The sequence below is a fragment of the Rattus norvegicus genome, chromosome 2 (genome assembly GCF_036323735.1).
Source record: "Rattus norvegicus strain BN/NHsdMcwi chromosome 2, GRCr8, whole genome shotgun sequence".
NCBI classification, from domain to species: Eukaryota; Metazoa; Chordata; class Mammalia; order Rodentia; family Muridae; genus Rattus; species Rattus norvegicus.
Window position 1 is genome coordinate 58,952,508 of NC_086020.1, and position 20,637 is coordinate 58,973,144.

The 20,637-nt window shown below is 41.1% G+C and overlaps 1 protein-coding gene and 1 long non-coding RNA gene across 3 annotated transcripts in view; one reads left to right on the forward strand and one right to left on the reverse strand.

Moving 5' to 3' along the window:
* Positions 1–20,637, forward strand: part of Nup155 (nucleoporin 155) — a 52,992-nt gene that overhangs the window by 25,337 nt on the left and 7,018 nt on the right. The window contains exons 16-30 of one of the 2 annotated variants that reach the window (XR_010063579.1): positions 625–713; positions 1,290–1,352; positions 2,385–2,532; positions 5,380–5,446; positions 6,677–6,792; positions 8,619–8,716; positions 10,291–10,421; positions 12,082–12,273; positions 13,173–13,311; positions 14,128–14,263; positions 15,643–15,796; positions 15,999–16,103; positions 16,711–16,865; positions 18,535–18,659; positions 19,511–19,624. Coding sequence is in view for 1 of the 2 variants with exons in the window: in NM_053952.2 (NP_446404.2) it covers positions 625–713; positions 1,290–1,352; positions 2,385–2,532; positions 5,380–5,446; positions 6,677–6,792; positions 8,619–8,716; positions 10,291–10,421; positions 12,082–12,273; positions 13,173–13,311; positions 14,128–14,263; positions 15,643–15,796; positions 15,999–16,103; positions 16,711–16,865; positions 18,530–18,659; positions 19,511–19,624 (1,837 nt within the window). In the remaining variant the exon portion in view is untranslated. 2 annotated transcript variants of the gene reach the window in all.
* Positions 3,966–6,003, reverse strand: LOC120100734 (uncharacterized). Its single transcript, XR_005500725.2, has 2 exons — positions 4,446–6,003; positions 3,966–4,228 (listed from the first exon to the last, which is right to left on the reverse strand). It is a non-coding gene; the product is annotated as an uncharacterized LOC120100734 (long non-coding RNA).

Below are 20,637 nucleotides of genomic sequence, written 5' to 3' on the forward strand. Positions count from 1 at the left end.
TTTTAGACAGAGACAATTTTGGAAGTTTGGTTTCTTTAAAAAAAAGGCTACAGAAATGTTATATGAATGTGTTTTCATTTTAATCCCAAGTGTGGGATATGGCACTGCTTCAGACTGTCCACAGCAGCTAACTATGTGATTTGCTCCATGCTCCAGCTGAGGCATGGTTTTATCAGCTGCACAGTTTCTTCGATTGTGCAATGTTTGGGAGTCTGGGAACTTCGTAGAGAGGATATAAATTCCAGGTCCTCGAGAGTTGGGTTGGGTTGTTAGTTGTTGAGGGGGTAGGTCACAATTTGTTAGTACACATGCAAAAAAGAAGCAAGAAGAGCAAAGTAGATTCAGAGATCCTTTCCTCTCTTCCCATGGGGTCAAAGGGTGGAGAAGTCAGAAGAAAGAGCCAACAAAACCAGCTACACTTAGAGTGAGTCCCTTCTGATTTCCTCGTAGCAATTTGAGATCATCATTTATTGAAGGATTATGCTATATATATATTTATTTCACTGTGCGCACCATACAGCAAAGTCTCTACCCATTGTATAAAAGCTAAACAGGAGCAGAGATTATCCCAGTGTTTATAAGATTGTCATTTTCATTGAACTCATACTCTTGTCACACAAACAGGTATGGTGGTGAGGCACAGATGAGATTTCCAGCTACTCTTCCCACTCCGAGTAACGTTGGTCCCATCCTGGGCTCTCCTATGTATTCTAGTGAGTACGACATGATGTTTTATTAGTGCTTCTGTGTCACTAGTGAATGGTCTCTAGATAGTGACTGCTGACTCTTTGGGGATCTTTTACGGGGTGGGGGGATTGATTTTGTTTTGAGATTAAAGTCTTCCTATGCAGCTTTAGCTGGCCTGGAACTTTCTACTGGCTTTGAACTCAAAAATTAATTCCCCTGTCTCTGTCTCCTAATGTCATAATTAAAGGCGTGTGCTGTCATCACCCTGGCCATAATGAACCATTAATGAATACTAAAAAGCAAATTAATATGCAAGCAATAGTATTTACAGATGTCATTTAGCATTCAAAGGGAAAAGACTTTTTAAAAAAGAAAAGGACAGAGATGAGTAGTCAAGTGATAAGAACACCTGTATCTATATCTTCCAAATGGGAGAATGTCTAGTTGAATATATGTGTGTCTGGAACTTGACTCTAGTAGGTAGTGCCTGTCATTTCTCAGTCACATTGATACGTAGCTTCTTTAAATAATCTTGATCAGATTCAAAGCATTGGGAAGGTATTTTACATGTCACTGTTTTTTTGTTTTGTTTTCTTTTGCAGGTTCTCCTGTTCCTACTGGGAGTCCCTATCCAAATCCTTCCTCTTTGGGGACACCATCCCATGGTACCTTTTTTCTGTTCCATTTTGAAGAACTAACAATTATTGTTCCTGATGCTTAATGTTGAAAGAACTAATTTGCATGATCCCTTTTTTAAAAAAAAGTTGAGGAAATGATTCAGGTGGTAAAGTGCTTCACATACCATTAAGACCTGAGTTTGATCCTCACAGTCAATGTAAAACAGCTGAGAAAGCCCATCCATGTCTCTACCTCTTATAAACAAAACCAAATGGGTATCTATTCATTAACTTTACACACTTCCCTTTCATGTCAGGATACACCAAATGGAGTATTGAAATTTCTAAACACATACAATTTCTTTTTTCTTTTGTCTTTATTAATTTGAGAATTCCATACATGCATATAATGTGTTTGATCATATTTACCCACAACTCCTTCCACAACCATAGTCCCAAATCCCCAGCCCTTCTCAACCTTGTGTCCTGTTTGGTTTGGTTTGTTTGTTTGTTTAATAGCCCACCCAGTCCAATTTGTACTGTCCATACACCAGTGGACATGGGGCCATCCACTGGAGCATGCAAAGGCCATAACCACCCTTAGAACCCAGAAGCCCTCAACTGTTAATGGGTCCTCAGCTAGAGGCAGAGGCTTGGGAGCCCTTCTCTCTTCGGGCTAGAATATTGACTGAGGTCATGAGTGCAGCAGCCCTGTCACGTGCAGAAGACACTCTCTCCTGGGTCTTTCTGACCTCTGGTTCTTGTAGGCTTTTCATGCCCTTTCCCATGATGGTCCCTGTGCCTTCTGGTGCTGGGATGGGGTTGGGCTGTGCCATTTGGGACTAAAGCCTCTACAGATCCTCATTCTCTGCATTTCAGCTTCTTTGTTAGCCACCATTTATGGCACAAAGGAGCTTGTCTGATGAGGCTGAGAGCTGCACTGGCCCTGTATATGAGATGTGAATTTAGAAGGCTGTTTGCTAACTGTATTTAACAAAGTAGCAGTAGTAAGTTGGAGCTCCTGAGTCTTAGATGAGCCTAGAATATACTTCTAAGAGACTTTTTCTTATGTGTGCACAGGTGCTCAGCCTCCTACCATGTCAACCCCAATGTCTGCTGTTGGAAACCCAGCCATGCAGGCTGCAAGCCTGAGTGGTTTGACTGGACCAGAGATTGTGTACTCAGGAAAACACAACGGTATTTGCATTTACTTTTCTCGAATCATGGGGTAAGTACTTTGTACTACCTAATGATATTTATTTTGTCCTATTTGCAGTAGGACAAAATCCTACTCTATATTCCTAAATCTATATTTGGAACATTACTTACTGAATTTTACTTATAGTTCTTTGTGGGGTTTTTGTTTTTTTTTTTTGTTTTTTTTTGTTTGTTTGTTTGTTTGTTTTTTAATTCTCTTTACATCCCTCTCAAAGCCCTCCCCGTTTCTTTTTTTTTTTTTTTTTTTTTTTTTTTTTTGGTTCTTTTTTTCGGAGCTGGGGATTGAACCCAGGGCCTTGCGCTTCCTAGGCAAGCGCTCTACCACTGAGCTAAATCCCCAACCCCTACCCTCCCCGTTTCTTGATTCCCCCTCACACAGTCCCTTATTTCTTCTTTCCCTTCTCCACTGAGAAGGGGAAAAGGGGAAAGCCCCCTGGGTACCACCCCACCCTGACACAGCAAGTCACTGCAGGACAAGATGCATCCTCTTCTGACCAGACAGACTAGCTCAGTTAAGGGAATTGGATCCACAGGCAGGCAACAGATTAAGGGACAGCCCCTGTTCCAGTTGTTGGGGGGCTGGCATGAGACCATTTGCTATTTCTGTGGGCTAGGGGTTGGGGGGTTATGCTAAGTCCAGTCCGTCTGTGCTCTTTGATTGGTGGTTCAGTCAGTCTCTGGGAGCAGGTTAGTTGACTTGGTTGGTCTTATGAAGTTCCTGTCCCTTTCAGTTACCCGAGCTCCATTCAATGTTTGGCTGTGGGTCTCTGCATCTGTTTCAGTAAACTGCTGGGTGGAGCCCCCCAGAGGACAGTTATGCTTGACTCCTGTCTGCAAGCATAACAGCATATCATTAATAGTGTCAGGGACTAGTGCTTTCCCACGGGATGGGTCTCAGTGTTGGGTGGTCATTGGTTAGCCACTCCCTCAGGCTCTGCTTCATCTTTGTCCCTGCACATCTTGTAGGCAGGATAAATTTTGGGTTGAAGGTTTTGTGGCTAAGTTGATGTCCTTATCTCCCTGGTGTGGGTCCTGCCTGGCTACAGGAGGTGGCCACTTCATATCCCCATGCTAGGAGTCTCAGCTAGAGTCATCCCCAGAAACTCCATGGCGCCTCTCCCATTTACATTTAGTTTTAAGTAATTCATTGACAACATTTTTTGCATTGTTCAGCCCTTTACCTGTATTCATTGTTGTATTTCAGTGCATATAGCCTCAGATTATATCTACACGCACATTAATAACTAGACTTACCATCCTGTCCCTGAGTAGTATGTGTCTAGATTTCACTGGGCAGCTCTGGTCTTACTTGGCTAACTCATGCATATGCAATCATGCTACAGTAGAAAGAGGTTTATGTATCTTGACTAGACTGCTGTATGCTTCAAGGCTCATTTATACACTGGTGTGACTGGGCACAGTTCTGTTCTCTGTTTAGTCTCATTCTTTTTTTTTTTTTTTTTTTTTTTTTTTTTTTTTTTTTTTTTTGTTCTTTTTTTTGGAGCTGGGGACCGAACCCAGGGCCTTGCGCTTCCTAGGCAAGGGCTCTACCACTGAGCTAAATCCCCAACCCCGTTTAGTCTCATTCTTAATAGGACAGCCAACAATCTGTCTCTTGCTGGTGGTGGGTGTCTCTTGCTGCATGTGAAGGTTGAAACTTCCAAAGCCCTTCTATGCCTGTGTTCACAACAGTGACATTCTCTGACCTGTCTTTTTTTTTTTTTTTTTTTTTTTAAAGATTTATTTATTTATTATATATATAAGTACACACTGTAGCTGTCTTCAGACACACCAGAAGAGGGCATCGGATCTCTTTACAGATGGTTGTGAGCCACCATGTGGTTGCTGGGAATTGAACTCATAACCTCTGGAAGAGCAGTCAGTGCTCTTAACCGCTGAGCCATCTCTCCAGCCCTCTCTGACCTGTCTTATCTGTCCAACTTCTATTCAGACACTGGTGAGGAGACAGCATTGCTCTAAAGGACAGGTGTGGAAGTCCTGTACAGGAAGTGGTTAGAGGGAAGGATAAAGCATGGTTGCACTATTTGTAGTCCTCCCATTCTGTCTAATCAGCTGCCATGACTGTAGGGACTGATCTTATAGCCAGTTGGGATCAACACTTTCATCAATGGGGGGTGGGTGTATGTGTGTGTGTTGTGATTTTTTTAAAAAAATTTTATGTGTACAATATTTTTCCTGCATGAATGCATGTTCACTGCATGTATGCCTGGTGCCCATGAAGAGGTGACCAGATCTCCTGGAAGTAAGATACAGGACTGCTGTTGGCTGTCCTGTTAGTGCTGGGAACAGAACCTAGATCCCTAGAGCATTAAGTGCCCTTAACCACTGAGTTTTTCTTTAGTGTACTTTCATTTTCTGGAATAATGTTATGTTTGAAATGTTTCCAGTTTTTCCCTTCTTTTCTTAAAATTGTGTTTATATTGATGTGTGTGCACAGTGAGGCAGAGGTACATGTGCTGCAGTGTGGACGTGGTGCAGATGTGCATGTCGGGGACACTCGTAAAATCTCCCACTTTCTGGGCTTCTAGGGATGCCATTCAGGTCACAAGGCATCTACAAGTTTGTTTTCTTGCTGAACTGTCTCTAGCTTCATTTTTAAGAATGTTAAAAATAAGTCATTACTGCATTTGAAAAAATGAATAGGGGTTGGGGATTTAGCTCAGTGGTATAGAGCGCTTGTCTAGCAAGCGCAAGGCCCTGGGTTCGGTCCCCAGCTCTGAAAAAAAGAAAAGAAAAATGAATAAAGCCTTCATGTTCGTACAGACAAGACAGTAACTGCATATTGTAAGAGGTTGTATTTGTTTACAGTACAATAACCAAAACATTTTTGTTCCAGAAATATTTGGGATGCTAGCTTAGTTGTTGAAAGAGTATTCAAGAGTTCCAACAGGGAGATCACTGCAGTAAGTGTGTAAATTGTTACCTCCTTGATTGTGTGTAACCAGTTGATGATGTTATTCAGTCGGTAGTGTTTGTTTCTCATGTCCTAATTGCTCTATGAACATGTATTCTGTTCTCCTCTAATAAACTGTTCTTTCTCTAGTTTAGGGTTTGTCCCAGTCACTTTACCAAGTACAGTTTTTAATATTTCATAGCCTGGTGCTCCGGTGCAAAATGAACAGAATAGCCTGGCTCTTTCTGAAGGTTGCTGTGAGGTCAGAGAGCCAGCTCTGATCCTTAACCGCCCCATCTGCTCGCACTTGTACTTTACAGAAGCGTGATGCTCTCCCAGCCTCAGCAGAACTAATGCGAGCTCACACACTCCAGATCGCTTATCGCTTTACAAAGACACCCCAGAGCTCTGTTTTCACAGATCCAGTAGGCTGGCTTTAAGCGCTCGGGCCTTTTGTTTTATCTTATTTGTCTTTCCTTTACTCTTCTTTGTTTTCTTTGCTGTTCTGTTTTTCATTTTTTTTTTCTTTTTCACAAGAGGGTCTTGCTATGTATGTAAAACTGGCTCCGATCATGTGATCTTCCTTCCACACCCTCCAAGTACTGGGATTATACACATGCACTGACATGCACACACACTGATGTACACATGCTCTAACACACACACACACACACACACACACACACACACACAGGCATTCACACGCAGTGACATGCACTGATATACACAGGTCAACCCAAATTTTGATGCTCTTTTTAGACTTCACATTTCTAATAATAAGAATGCATTTTATCTGACATAGTATTTGTATGCTCTTCAGAATGGGTATGAATTAATCCATGATAGTAAAGAAAAGTTCCCTTGAACTGATTGATTAATTGGCAGATAAGGACATGAGGATGTAGGTGTTATCCACGTTGAACTATCTGAATGATAACCATGGAACTATGGAAAGTAATTAAGATGTTCACTTTGTATTTGTGTTTTACTGCATATAAATTTTATGTCAGTCATAGAAGGACAGGAAGGGAAGGATATGGCTAACCTTTAGTGCCCTTTATTTGGGCTAATTGGATGTTGAATGGACTTAAAATAGCTTTACATATTAATTATAAAGATAGCATAGCTCAAAAGTAAAATTGTATATATTCACTGTTGACTCTAAGGAGTACTTTTTTTATACATACATTTTTTTCTGTGTCTTTAAATGTTTGAGAACCTTTTGTTTCCGATCTTGCAGATTGAAAGCAGTGTGCCTATCCAGCTGCTGGAGTCAGTGCTACAGGAACTGAAGGGTTTGCAGGAATTTCTAGACAGAAATTCTCAGTTTTCAGGAGGACCACTAGGAAATCCAAAGTGAGAACCAGATCTCGGAATTTTACTTGCTCCTTACTTACTTACCTTTTCCTGTGTATGGAGGGTCTTTTCTTATTCTTTGAGGTATGGGAAGAAAACCCAGGACTCACACATTGTAGGCGAGTACGCTACACTGAGCCACAGGGCTAGCTATCCAGTTTTCCTCTCCATTGCTCTTTGTTACCACATTAGACCTATACCATACAGTTCTTTGTTTAGGGTTCATTGGGGTTTGGACAGCATGTGTATCTGTGGAAGTGTGTCAGAAACCTTGGAACTGGAGTTATAGTCAGGTATGGTCTGCTATGTGGTTGCTGGGAATTGAACTGGGGTCTTCTGGAGGAGTAGCCAGTCTTCCTAACTGCTGAGCCATCTCTTCAGCCCCCAGTTGTAATTGTTTTAAGACAGGGTCTCACGGTATAGCCTTGGTTATCCTAGAACTCAAACTTCATAGACCAGGCCAGCCTCAACATCATGATTTTTCTGCTTCCATCTCCTGAGTGCTGGGATTAAAGGCTTGTGCCACCACACCCAGGCAACGAGCTAACCTCGTAACCAGCCCTTTCCTGTAGATGTACTGTAATTCTCAGGTTATCATTATCACTTGTATCCAGTCCTGGGATATTTTCCTTGTGCCAATCATAAGCACATTCAGTCCCTCTCCATTGACTCTCCCAATTCCTGCAACCCTGGTGGATTTTCTACCACAGTGGATCTGCCTGTTCTCTTACCTCAGTGAAAATACGGAATATTATGCTTTTGTACATAAATTTATTTCTTTCTATAATGTTAGGAAAGAACCTATAACATTTTTGTTTTATTCTGTTTTTCAAAATTACATTTATTTGGGGTTGTTTGGGTGAGAGGCATGTGTGCTGTGGTGTCTGTGTGGAGGTCAAAGTATAAATTGCCTCAGTTGGCTTTTTCCTCTACCATGTGGGTTCTGGGGACCAACTCTGGTCATCAGACTTGGCAACAACCACTGTTGGCTAGGCTACTAAGCCATCTCACCTGCCCCAATGTGTTTTTGGTTCTTTTTTTCGGAGCTGGGGACCGAACCCAGGGCCTTACGCTTCCTAGGCAAGTGCTCTACCACTGAGCTAAATCCCCAACCCCCAATGTGTTATTTTTTAAAAGCATCCATTCAGTCTTAAAATTTTCTTTCTAGCCATATTATAAATCCACACACTGTTTTTTTCTTTTTTCATGGTGACCATCACTTGTGATATGGTCTCACAATCCTATGAAGAAACTCTTGAGTTAATTAGCCAGACCCAGCGCTGGTGGAGTATTCATCACTGTCTTATGGTTGTCAAGTCAGAATGACAACCTGACACTAAATCGTGCCAAGGTTCTGACAAATTTGTCTTAAATATTAATGAGATACTTCAAAAGACTATTGTGAAGTGTTCAGGTTCTTAGTGCTTGAGGTGAATCCTGCTTGCTGGCTTTTATTATTTTCAGTTAATTTCTGGAGCATTGCAGTCTTCAAACACATGCTTTTCTCTATTGTATTGGCATATTTGATGATCTGTGCATCCAGCCACAGCACTTAAGAAAGTTTTGTCAGCAAGCAATATTTTCAGATAATGTTTTAGAAATAAAATGTGTTTAAACTTGCTGAATGTATAGTTTGACTTCAAGTCACAGAAGCTTAGTAATTGCCCATATCTCATTTAAGTACCAGTGCATGGGCTGTGTGTCTTCTTGTCTTACTAAAGTAAGAAATTTAATTGCAAGAAAACACAGTGCTGTGTGCACCTGCACTTTGTAGCGTCTGCTCTGAGCCCCAGTAAACCTCCCGCTCACTGTTGTCTCTGCTTCAGTACCACTGCCAAAGTGCAGCAGAGGCTGCTTGGAGTCATGCGTCCCGAGAATGGAAACACCCAGCAAATGCAACAGGAGCTGCAGAGGAAGTTTCATGGTAACTGCTTTCTTGTGACTGCCTACACATATGTGACGGGCTCCACCAATGGAGAGTTTGAAAACACAGGGGTTTTTGTTTGTTTGTTTTTCTTTTTCCTTTTAATTAAAGTGCCATCTTTATGATTGGGAAAATCGAGCGGCATGGAAATTGTTTCTTTCCATATTTTTTCAACCTAAGATTTTTGCCCCTTTGCCTCCAGAAAGCATGATGCACTCTTTTTAAAGATTTATTCATTTATTATATATAAGTACACTGTAGCTGTCTTCAGACACACCAGAAGAGGGCATCAGATCCCATTACAGATGGTTGTGAGCCACCATGTGGTTGCTGGGAATTGAACTCAGGACCTCTGGAAGAGCAGTCGGTGCTCTTAACCACTGAGCCATCTCTCCAGCCCCCATGTTGCACTCTTATTTGATTTTTTTCTTCATCGTGGTAATTTATCTATACCTTACAGTTGACTTTTAGTTTTTAACATTCATATACATTCTGGTTACTCTCTTCCTCAATCCTGTCTCCCTCATCCCTACAACAGTCCAACCTCCCACACACACCCATGCCTTTCTCAACTTTGTGACTTGACTTTTCTGGTGTAATCCTTTAGTCCATGTGGGTGATTATTGGGGTGGGCCCGTCCACTGAACTTTGTGGGGTCACCAGTGGGTACCCAGGTGAGGAACTGATGTCCCTATCTCTGAATCTATCACTAGGTAATACTCGGGTTTGGGCCCCCAAGCTCCTTAAGTATACAATTCATTATATTCACGTTGTGTGACTATTGCCAGCATCTGTTTATTGAACTTTTTCATTATTCCGTAGTGAAGCTCTGTATAACCTTAACACAGAACTCCTATTTCCCCTGTTATCAGCTCACAGCACCCACTGGCCTACTTTTCATCTTCTATTTAACTCTGGTTACTTGGCATAAGCACTGCGTTTTCATTGTGTTACTGGCTTACTTCATTAGCATACTGTTTTCCTCATCTAACCATGCTGTAGCATATGTTAGAATTTCTAGTCTAAGATTGAATAACAGTCTTTTGTGTGTGTGTGTGTGTATATACACACACTGTATAATATTTATCCATCTTTATCCCTTTTGATGTATTCTGCTTACTTATAAGATAAGGCCAGTTATTATGACTGACTGAATTGATTTAATAATGTTCTAGGATATGTTATGCAAGGTTTGAGAAACTCAGTCCTGGGAAATTAGGGGGTGCCTTCTACAAGGCCCTCTAAGCTATTGTTTTAGTGGCACTGCTGGGTGCAGTCTGAATGTCCATTGGGTGGGACTGTTGGATGTGGCATTCTTAAGAAATGAGACACAGGCACTACAGTGTTTTTATTTTCCTTGTCAAATGCAAATGAATTTGCATATGCAAATGTTTTCATGTGTATTCATGCTAGTGTATTTCATGGGAATGAAAACATGAATGAATGCCCCCATTGTCTGTAGTGGAGGCAGGGGAGACGTGGGGATGTCACTCTTAGCTATGCTGTATTTGACGTGAAGAAGCAGTTTGCCTTGTGTCATTTGATAAAATATCATAATTGTATTTTGTCATTAGAGGCTCAACTGAGTGAGAAGATTTCACTTCAGGCAATCCAGCAGCTAGTTAGAAAATCGTACCAAGCTCTGGCTTTGTGGAAACTCCTTTGTGAACATCAGTTTACTGTCATTGTAGGAGAACTTCAAAAGGTGAGGTGGCTTTTTGTCCTTCAGGGTTATTTAATACTCAAAATGCTTATTTCTTTTTTAAGTTTATGTGTGTTGTATGTATGTTGTGGCACATGCCTTTGAGGCGGCGGATCTTTCTAAATTGTAGGCCAGCTTGGTATACATAATGAATTAGCTCCGGGTCCGCCAGAGCTGTGTAGGGATAACTCCATCTCAAACTAAATAAATAAATGAAATACAATATTGATGCATGTGTGTGTTCTGCCTATATTTTTGTAAGAGCATGAAATGCCTGCCTGGTGGTGCCCAAAGAAGCCATCAGGTCCCCTTGTGCTGTCATCTTCCATGTGCATGCTGGGAATTGAGCCTGGGTCCTCTGTAAGAGCAGCTCTACTGACTGCTGAGCGGCCTACCCAGTCCCCACAGTTGCAAAGTGAAAAACTGATCTCCAGTTCTCTTTCCCAGTGGCCAGAGAGTGGCTAGGGATGTTGTTTAGTCTTCCTTGATTTTTTTTTTTTACATAAACTTTTGTTTTCCCCTTTTTAAAATGTGAAGCTCTTCTATTTAGTTGATGAAAGCCATCTTATTTTTTATTCCAGGTAAGATGTTTTGGTTTTTATTGGATTATAAACTTAGGATAGGAACTTCATAGCCTCTGTGTCGTTTGTGATCTGTCTTCAAACCTTCCTTGCCTTCCATTACTAATTATGTGCTCAAGGAATGCAAATTAGATATTTCCTCCAAAACTTGCACTATTTTGTAGATATTTTTGTTGAAATTTAAGAAAAACATCTATCACTATAAAAATACGTACTGGACTATAAATGACCCTACACTTTAGAGCTATACCTTAGCAAGAGCATTTATGTAAAATGCAGGTCAAATTCATGCATCTAATTCTGGAATTGCAACATTATTTAGGAAAAACAAAGCGGGGTTGGGGATTTAGCTCAGTGGTAGAGCGCTTGCCTCGCAAGCGCAAGGCTCTGGGTTCAGTCCCCAGCTCCGAAAAAAAAAAAAAAGAAAAAAGAAGAAGGAAAAACAAAGCACAAGATTCTTTTTGTCTGATCATGAGACAGGATCTCACTATGTCGCTCTGACTATCCCGGAACTGAAGGGTGTTCTCCAGGCTGGCCTCCGTCTCACAGAGGTCTGCCTGCCTGAACCTCCAGGTGCTGACACATGGCCGGCCAGAGGTTTACATGTAGCCTAGTGAAGGTTCTTCCCAATGACCAAAGTGTCCTGATACTAGTGCTGACTCTGCCTTGATCTAACTTTTCTCATACATAAAGCCAGAGGTTTGAATTAAACCTTCTAGAGGCTAACTGCATCCTTATATGATTTTATTGCAGCTTTTTTGCAGAGCTATGTCAGTGTTTGGTGTATTTTCTTTGTCAGTGCTAGGAAGCAAACCCCAGCCCTATTCTTATTTAAATTAGAGTCTATTGATAGAGTCTTTTATTACAAATGAAATTTCGGCATGCTGGCTCATAACTTTAATGCTAACATTTGGGATTCTAGGCAGGTAGATTTATGTTTAAGGCCAGCCATATCTACATAGTAAGTTCTAGGCCACAAGTGCTACCTCATGAGGCCCTGTCCCAAAAAACAAACAAATTTTACTTTGTGAGGAAATAAAGTATTCTTTGATTTTGATGAAAGGTTTTCTCTCTCTTTCTAGGAATTTCAAGAGCAGCTGAAGATCACTACCTTTAAGGATCTGGTAATCAGGGACAAAGAGGTCACTGGAGCACTAATTGCTTCTCTCATCAACTGCTACATCAGAGACAATGCTGCTGTAGATGGCATTAGTTTACATCTGCAGGACACCTGTCCGCTTCTGTATAGCACAGATGATGCAGTTTGTTCCAAGGTTTGTGTCACTGCTTCTTCAGTGTTTTTATATGTGTGGTTTCATAATGATGAGTGGGAATGGAGAATCATAATGATCTTTCCTCATATCACCTCAGGATCAGTTCTTAATGTGTTACAGTGTCAGAATCCTCAACTGAGACATGGGTTGAAGGACATGGTTTCTTAAACATACATGCATACTCCTTTAAGTGTTACATTTTGACTCTTTGGCAGTATGTGTTGGCCATGGTTTAAGACAAAGCATATAGGACTGGACAGTAGTGATTTGGGTTCTGTGGTTAAGAGCACAGACTGTTTATCCAGAGGACCCAGGTTCAACTACCACCACCCATATGGCAGCTAGTATTGTCTGTAAAACCAGTCCCAAGGGTTCTGCTGCCCTGCCCTGACATCCATGGGCATCAGGATCGTGCTACACAGACATACATGCAAGCAAAACACCCACACACATAAAGTCTAAAAAGGTCAAAGTTAGCAATTTAGGAAAAATCACTTAATTTAGTAATTAAGAAAATTGGAGTTTGTTTCCTTCCTTAAAAAGTAAGGAAAGTCACTAAAACGTTAAGTAAAATTTGGAGTGAATCAAAGTTAATGAGGCAATTCTTATTGATCCTTTCCTACAGGTGAAAAAAAATTAAGTGTCACATGATGATCTGCCTGCTGACCAATAATGTATTGACTAGGCAAGAACATTCCCAGACAAGGCTCTCTGGGAAAGACTAGCTAGGATTATTTTGGTCAAAATCTTTTCTGCCTAAAAGTAAGAAGTAAGTTTGTAGAATTTTTATTTATAATGATGATAAGCACATGTACATTTAGTCAGATCCGCTAAGCATACGGACAGCACCGTCTGCCTGCTTGGCTTTGCCTCTGTTTACACTTGTGTCCTCTCTTTAGGCAAATGAACTTCTTCAGCGTTCCCGGCAAGTTCAGAGTAAGAGCGAGAGAGAGAGGATGTTGAGGGAGTCTCTGAAGGAGTACCAGAAAATCAGCAACCAAGTAGACCTCCCCAGTGTGTGTGCTCAGTATCGGCAAGGTGAGAACCAAATCCTTTTGTCTTTTTTTTTTTTTTTTTTTTGGTTCTTTTTTTCGGAGCTGGGGACCGAACCCAGGGCCTTGCGCTTCCTAGGCAAGCGCTCTACCACTGAGCTAAATCCCCAACCCCCTTCTTTGTCTTCTTTAAGTGAGAGGACACAAGGCCATGTGTGAACACAGCACAGTGATCTAGAGACTACTCAGAGGCCAGTTTTCTAGCGTCTGTGACCACAGTGACACTTTAAATTGTGAGGTTGCTTTCATTTATTTTTTCCTTTTCATCCTGAAGAGTAAACTAGCCTCTGTACATGTGAGACAGTGCTCGTTTATTTTTTTGAGACAGTCTTCCATGTACCTCAGGCTGGCCCTGAACTGATCTCCTTGTAGTCACAGATAGCCTTCAGCCTCTGATCTTTCTGCCTCCCCCTCCAAAGCCTGAGATTGTATACATGTTCCTGTTTCTGGCTAATATAGTTTGAGTTTCAGTTCTTTTTAAGCCACACTACTAAAGTATACTTAATTTTTAAATGCCTAACATTTTTGTCTAACTTTAAAAGTAAAAACTATAACTATCAGCACAGATTTAAATTACAAGTTTTTTCTCTGATACTTGTTTGTTATTTTATATATAAAGGTTTTTTCCAAGAAAAATATGTGCTTTCTAGCCAGATTAGACCCTTCTTTCCATAATCACATCAGAAATATTTTCTAATAGAAATACAGCATTCCATTCTTGGTTCCTTTCTATGTCTGCTAAGGAAAACATGTGCAGCTTAGTAGTCAGCTCTGAGCCCTTGGCCTTTGTCTTTCCCATCAGTGCGCTTTTATGAGGGTGTGGTGGAACTGTCTCTTACTGCTGCGGAGAAGAAAGATCCTCAGGGTCTTGGACTCCATTTCTATAAGCATGGGGAACCGGAAGAGGATGTGGTTGGTCTTCAGACTTTCCAAGAGAGGTGAGTCCTCAACCCTGGGCTGATTGTTGGGATTTTAAGAGACAGATCTCTCTTTGTATAAAATCTTTATCGATAATATAGGAAAAGAACTTTTCAAGTACAACTTTTATAAAATTTAACTCTGTTCTCAGTTAAAGGGAACTGGGTTTTTAGGGGAGGGGGAAAAAAAGAACTGGGTTTTTATCAAGTCCTGGATCCAGGTTATAATTTCTAGCCTATATGTAAGATTTTAGCCTTCTGAAAATTGAGAAAGCACTTACAAGTGTGTTGTGTGTGTATACATGTGCTATGTGCACATGTGTACTTACATGCATGCTTGGACGTCAGGTGAAGACACGAGGTGACCTGTGTTCTGTCACTCTCCGACCTGCTCCTTTACAGGGATTCTCACTAAAGCTGCATTCAGGCTGGCACTCAGCAGGTCCTTAGTCCTTGGTCCCCGCAGTTCTGGAGCTGCTAGCACAGACAGAGATGGCCACCCCGTTCTTTCTGCATGGGTCCTGGAAAACTGAACCCAGGTCCTCATGCTTGCAGGGCAGCCAGTTTCCTCTTCTGAACTGCCATCTCAACCTTAAAAATGGTTTGGTTAGTTTTTGTTTTTTTGAAATGTGTATCCTTGCTCAGTCTAGAAATCTTTGTAAACCAATCTGACCTCAAACTCAGTGATCAGTTTCTCCGTTCCTCACAAATCCTGGGATTAAAAGCATGTATCACCACACCTGTCCCGTATAAATGATTTTGGTTCAGTACCTGTGGGATTGTCTTCCTTTTATCTATTTATTTATTTTACTTATTGTAGTTTTTGAGATCTCTGTTTTGAGAGCAAAACTGGCTCCCCTCACACCTGTTCCAGGTGAAAATAAGTTTGTTGGGTTTTGTTTTTGTTTTTTTCAAAATGAAAAGTCTTTTAAATGGCCAAAAATCTGTAGAGATTTAAAGAAATATACTAATTTTACAAATTCTTGTTGTTTAACCAAATGGTTTTCAGATCTTTGGAAAAAATACTGGATTTTTTTTTTTTTTTTGAGGGAGGGATAGAGGATATATGGTGATTTGATTTAAATTTTATCACCACCATCATTATTTTATGTATATAGGTGTTTTACCTGCATATGTGTGCATCATTTTTTGTGTCTAATATCTTTTACTCTGCCTCAGAGGTGCTGGAAATTGAACCCTAGTCATGTGGGAGTGTAGTGGGGCCTGAGCTCCAAGTCCAAACTCCAAACTCAGTGCTGCCTTGGCCTCTGAGTGTTAGATTTAGAGGCAGATATCATAATGAGTATCTGTTTGTCAGCTTGATTGTTGTTTCCTGCCTGATAGAAGGTGAGAAAGATATGTTCTAGTTAAACAGTGTGATTGACCCTTTTCTGTTTCAGATTAAACAGTTACAAGTGCATCACAGACACTCTTCAAGAACTGGTAAATCAAAGTAAGGCAGCTCCTCAGTCTCCTAGTGTACCCAAAAAGCCTGGTCCTCCAGTGTTGTCATCCGATCCCAACATGCTGAGCAATGAAGAGGCAGGACATCACGTAAGGAACAGGCATGCTTCCACTCTGGAGGCGTGCTGGGCTTGAAAGTGCTGCAGGAAGTGGAGGCGAGATCACTGGGAATGGCAGCTGCTCTAATTACTGATACACTTGTTTCCTTGCCCTAAGGTGGGGGAGGGAGTGGGGTTTATGTCAAGCAAGTAAGCCTTTAGCCATGCTAATTTCACTGTTTTCTTTATTTTAGTTTGAACAAATGCTTAAACTGGCTCAGCGATCCAAGGATGAGCTCTTCAGTATTGCTCTCTATAACTGGCTAATCCAAGCTGACCTTGCAGATAAACTGCTACAGGTAAAAATAGTGTTTGTGCAATATAGTTCATGTCAATTTATATTTCCAAATTGTATAACAATAATTTTTGTAGATATACGAAATTAGTTTTTTATCCTGTATAACATTAGGTGTTAGCATATGGCTAACTATATAATTTTCTTTTCTAAGAAGCAGAATACACTGTTTTAATGTTGTTTAGAGGCTGCTTTGAATAGTAGCATTATTGGGTAGAAATCTTTGGATTAGGAATTAGGCTCTGTCTTTAAGTCATTGGGTGCTGGAACTCGATCTAGCTTCACTCAAACTCACAGAGATCCACAAGCCTTTGCTCCCTGAGTGCTGAGATTAAAGTCATGTTCCATCACACCCGGCCAAAGATTTTTTTTTTCTATTAGAATTTTACAGCAAATCTATCTTTTATTGGTGTGTTACAGAAAGTTCTTCATTAATTATTGTAACAAAAATCACTTGTGTGAGTAAATTTTCTACTTTACCTATTGATGTTGGATTCGGTTTTCCGTATTTTCAAAAAGCAAGGCTCACTCACAAACACATAAAAACACTGGTTTCTACTTTAAAAGCACCAAGGTGATGGCAAACATTTTCTGTGTGACTGCATTTCTAGATTGCATCTCCATTTCTTGAGCCACATCTTGTCCGAATGGCCAAAGTGGATCAAAACCGAGTTCGCTATATGGATTTACTCTGGAGGTATTATGAGAAGAACAGGAGTTTCAGCAGTGCTGCTCGGGTCCTGTCCAAGCTGGCCGACATGCACAGGTGAGGGAGGACGGTCTCAAAGAGTCCTGTGTGTGCGTGTGCGTGCATGCGTGCATTAGCTGTGGGTCTTTGTGAGCCATCTGACTTGGATGCTGAGACATCTCTTTAGGCCTTTATTTATTTACTTTAAAAATGTTTAGTTTAGGGGGCTGGAGAGATGGCTCAGCGGTTAAGAGCACTGGCTGCTCTTCTAGAAGTCCTGAGATCAGTTTCCAACAACCACATAGTGGCTTACAACCATCCGTAATGGCGTCTGATGCCCTCTACTGAAAAATGTTTAGTTTAATTGGGGAGTAGATAGTGACTACAGGCGGAGAAAAGAAAATCTTTTTTAGCAACAGAGTTCCTAAATGCACAGAGAACTTTATGTGTAACTTCTAAGGATGAGCAATTAAAGGAGTGCAGCACCCCTGGCAGTAAGGCCTTGAAAAGAAAGGAGACTAGTTTTTCTCTGATGCAGATTAGAGCTGGGTTTGCCGTCTATTTTCTTTTGTATTCATTTGTGTGTCAGCTTGGGTGCATAGGTGCCACACACCTCGAGTGAAGGTCAGACAACCTGAGTGGTCAGTCTCTCTTTCCACCCTGAGTCAGACTTGAGTTATGAGGTGGGAAGTGTCTGTGTCTGCTGAGCTATCTTGTCAGCACCCTGAAAGGGTGATTTAACACTGGTTGATCGGAGAGGTTCCCAGTTGAGTCAGCTTGTTTGTTTCTCACGGAGACAGTTTCATGCATCTGCAGTTCCATCCTGTCTCCTGGAGGACTCTTGGATCCCAGCTGCTTAGGGCGTGTTAAAGAAGTCCTGGGAGACCTCTGAAGATGGTGTCAGGACTCTGTTGGGTCCCATTGAGGAAAAGTTGTTTCTTTCTCTGGCCAAGAAAGTCATGACATTCTGACCTGCTCCTAAGATTAAATATTACACACTAGTGTGTGACAGGAAATGTCCTCTATTAAGAGTTAATCCGGGGGTTGGGGATTTAGCTCAGTGGTAGAGCGCTTGCCTAGCAAGCACAAGGCCCTGGGTTCGGTCCCCAGCTCCGAAAAGAAGAAAAGGAAAAAAGAAAAAAAAAAAAAAGAGTTAATCCATGTGAGTGGATGCTAGACAAAGTGTGGGGGAGTCCAAGGGCTGCGCTCCTCAGTCTTACTTCACACCTGCAACATGGTTTTCATCTAGTTGGTCTGTCAGTCATCTGTCCATGAGTGTAGCCTACAGGAAAGCTCATTCACCTGAAGACATGCTAGGGACAGCATTACCTCCTTTATGAGATTGTGCACTTCTTAATGAAGAAATCACTGCCCTGCTGCAGCTACTTTTCTCGGTTGCTATTTGTCAAAGCCCTGAATCCCTCACTGCCTTTGCCTCTGACTCTCCTACCTCCTCACGTGACCACTAATAATAATAATGATAATAATAATAGCTTACATTTCTTTTTTTTTTTTTTTTTTTTTTTTTTTTTTTTTTTTTTTTGGTCTTTTTTTCGGAGCTGGGGACCGAACCCAGGGCCTTGTGCTTCCTAGGCAAGCGCTCTACCACTGAGCTAAATCCCCAACCCCTTACATTTCTTTAAAAGTCTTTTGTGTTCTCGTCTTAAAATAGTAGTCTTTCTTGATATATTTGAATTTTAAGATCTTAAACTGCAGCTAAAATTACAGATTTTCCTTCCTAGCACAGAAATTTCACTGCAGCAGCGACTAGAATACATTGCTCGAGCCATTCTTAGTGCAAAAAGTTCCACTGCCATTTCATCCATAGCTGCAGATGGTGAATTCCTACATGAACTAGAAGAGAAAATGGAAGTAAGTACTAGGTACTTAAGCCTTGTCACAGTTACACTACTGTCTTCTCATACCCATGACTCGCGTTCTGCTGAAGTCGTTATTAATTCTAAATGAGTGAATATGCTTATGAACGTGCGCTCATTGCTATGCTAGGAGGTAAATGTTAAAGGAACAGTGTTTGGGACATCCAGGCGTAATTTGGAAGATTCTTCTTTAGCTTATCCACAATTTTTGTTTTTCATTTTCTCAACTGATTAGCCGCAGTTGGATGGTGTGGCATTTATGTACCCTGGGATCTGAGTAAATGTAAGGAGTAGACTGAGCCGCTTTAACTGAGATTTTAAAATTCTTCTCAATGAAAGAGCTTTTTTATTACAAAAATTAGGCAAATGTCCTGCTGGCTTTCCTTCTCCTGTTCATGTTAGGAACACAGACTCTGTTTTCTGATGCTACAATTCCCAAGCAGGTTTGCTTTGTCTCGAGGAAAAAGAAAGGATAAACCTTACAAGATGACCATTACTCTTAGCAAACTACAGCCCTGACATAAAATGTTTGACTTCTTTTCTCACTTCTGGCGTGACTCAGGTCCAATGGCATTGTCAGCTGGAGATCCAGCCTAGACATTTGTCTGTCTGTGATCACTGAGTTACTAATGGCAGTGACTTTAGGGAGCAGTGTTCCTTGTCACAGCTCATATCCTATGGCATTCGTTACCTTAGGAGGATAGTCTCTTGCAATATAAGTCTGGAGTATTTATATACTCTCCCACTTTAGCAAACTTAAACTTTCAGACGAGGGATTATTGTTTCAAGTACCTGTTGAGTATTATAAAGATATTAATACATTGTATTATTTTCTGTTGAAACTAGGTTGCTAGGATCCAACTTCAGATACAAGAGACACTACAAAGGCAGTACTCCCATCATTCTTCAGTGCAGGATGCAATTTCTCAGCTGGATTCTGAGCTCATGGACATTACTAAGGTAATAGAAATCCGTGGAAATTCCTGTGATAGAAAGTGTGTGTGTGTGTGTGTGTGTGTGTGTGTGTGTGTGTGTGAGAGAGAGAGAGAGAGAGAGAGAGAGAGAGAGAGAGAGAGAGAGATTGAGATTTGCTTGCTGCATGGGACAGTAAAGTTCTCTTTGACAGCCTGTCCCTGGCCTGATAGGTCCCAACTGCTGCACATGACTGTAGTATGACTCCTAGAAAAGGCCGAGCTGCTCCTGCCAGACCAGTCACCACAGCCACGTGTTAGCCTCATATGAGCCCCGTTACAACCAGTAGGCTTTTCTGTTGTTGCAGTTGTTTTTATAGATAAAGTTTTGCTTCGGTATTTTGAGACAAACAAGGTCTCACTATGTAACTTTGCTGGTGTTGAACTTGTGGCATTCCTGCCCCTGCTGGCATTTGAGGCAAGTGCCATCAAACCAAGATTAACACCAGAGGATTGATAGCCTTATTACTATATTTGCTTATCTAATTGAACATCTTTCACTCTGCATGGTTCTTACAGTGTCTTCTGTAGACACTCTTGTACATGGTTCCAAGTGCTTTGTATATGATTTCTCTATGTAGTGTTGGTTGTACTGGAACTTGCCTTGTAGACCACGTTGGCCTCAAATTCCCAGATCTGCCTGCCTGAGCCTTCCAAGTGCTGGGATTAAAGGCATGAGCCACTGTCACCCAGTATTTCCCGCTAATTCTAGGACATGAAGCAGCTTCCTAAAGTTCCAAAACCAAAACTTTGAGTACTGGTACAACACTTCAAGTGGAAAATTCCACATAATGATCTTCTGTGATGAGTTACTATCAGAATACCTGGTGTTGCTAGTAATTGTGTATAAAATTTCCCTTGGACTACATGTATAGTATATGTGAAACATGCAGATTTTACATGTAAACTGGGGTCCCATCCCCAATGTATCTTATGTGTGTGTACTCATATTTTAAAATGCTTCTTTCTAAATATTCTGTAAATGGCTACTCAACTTGTAAC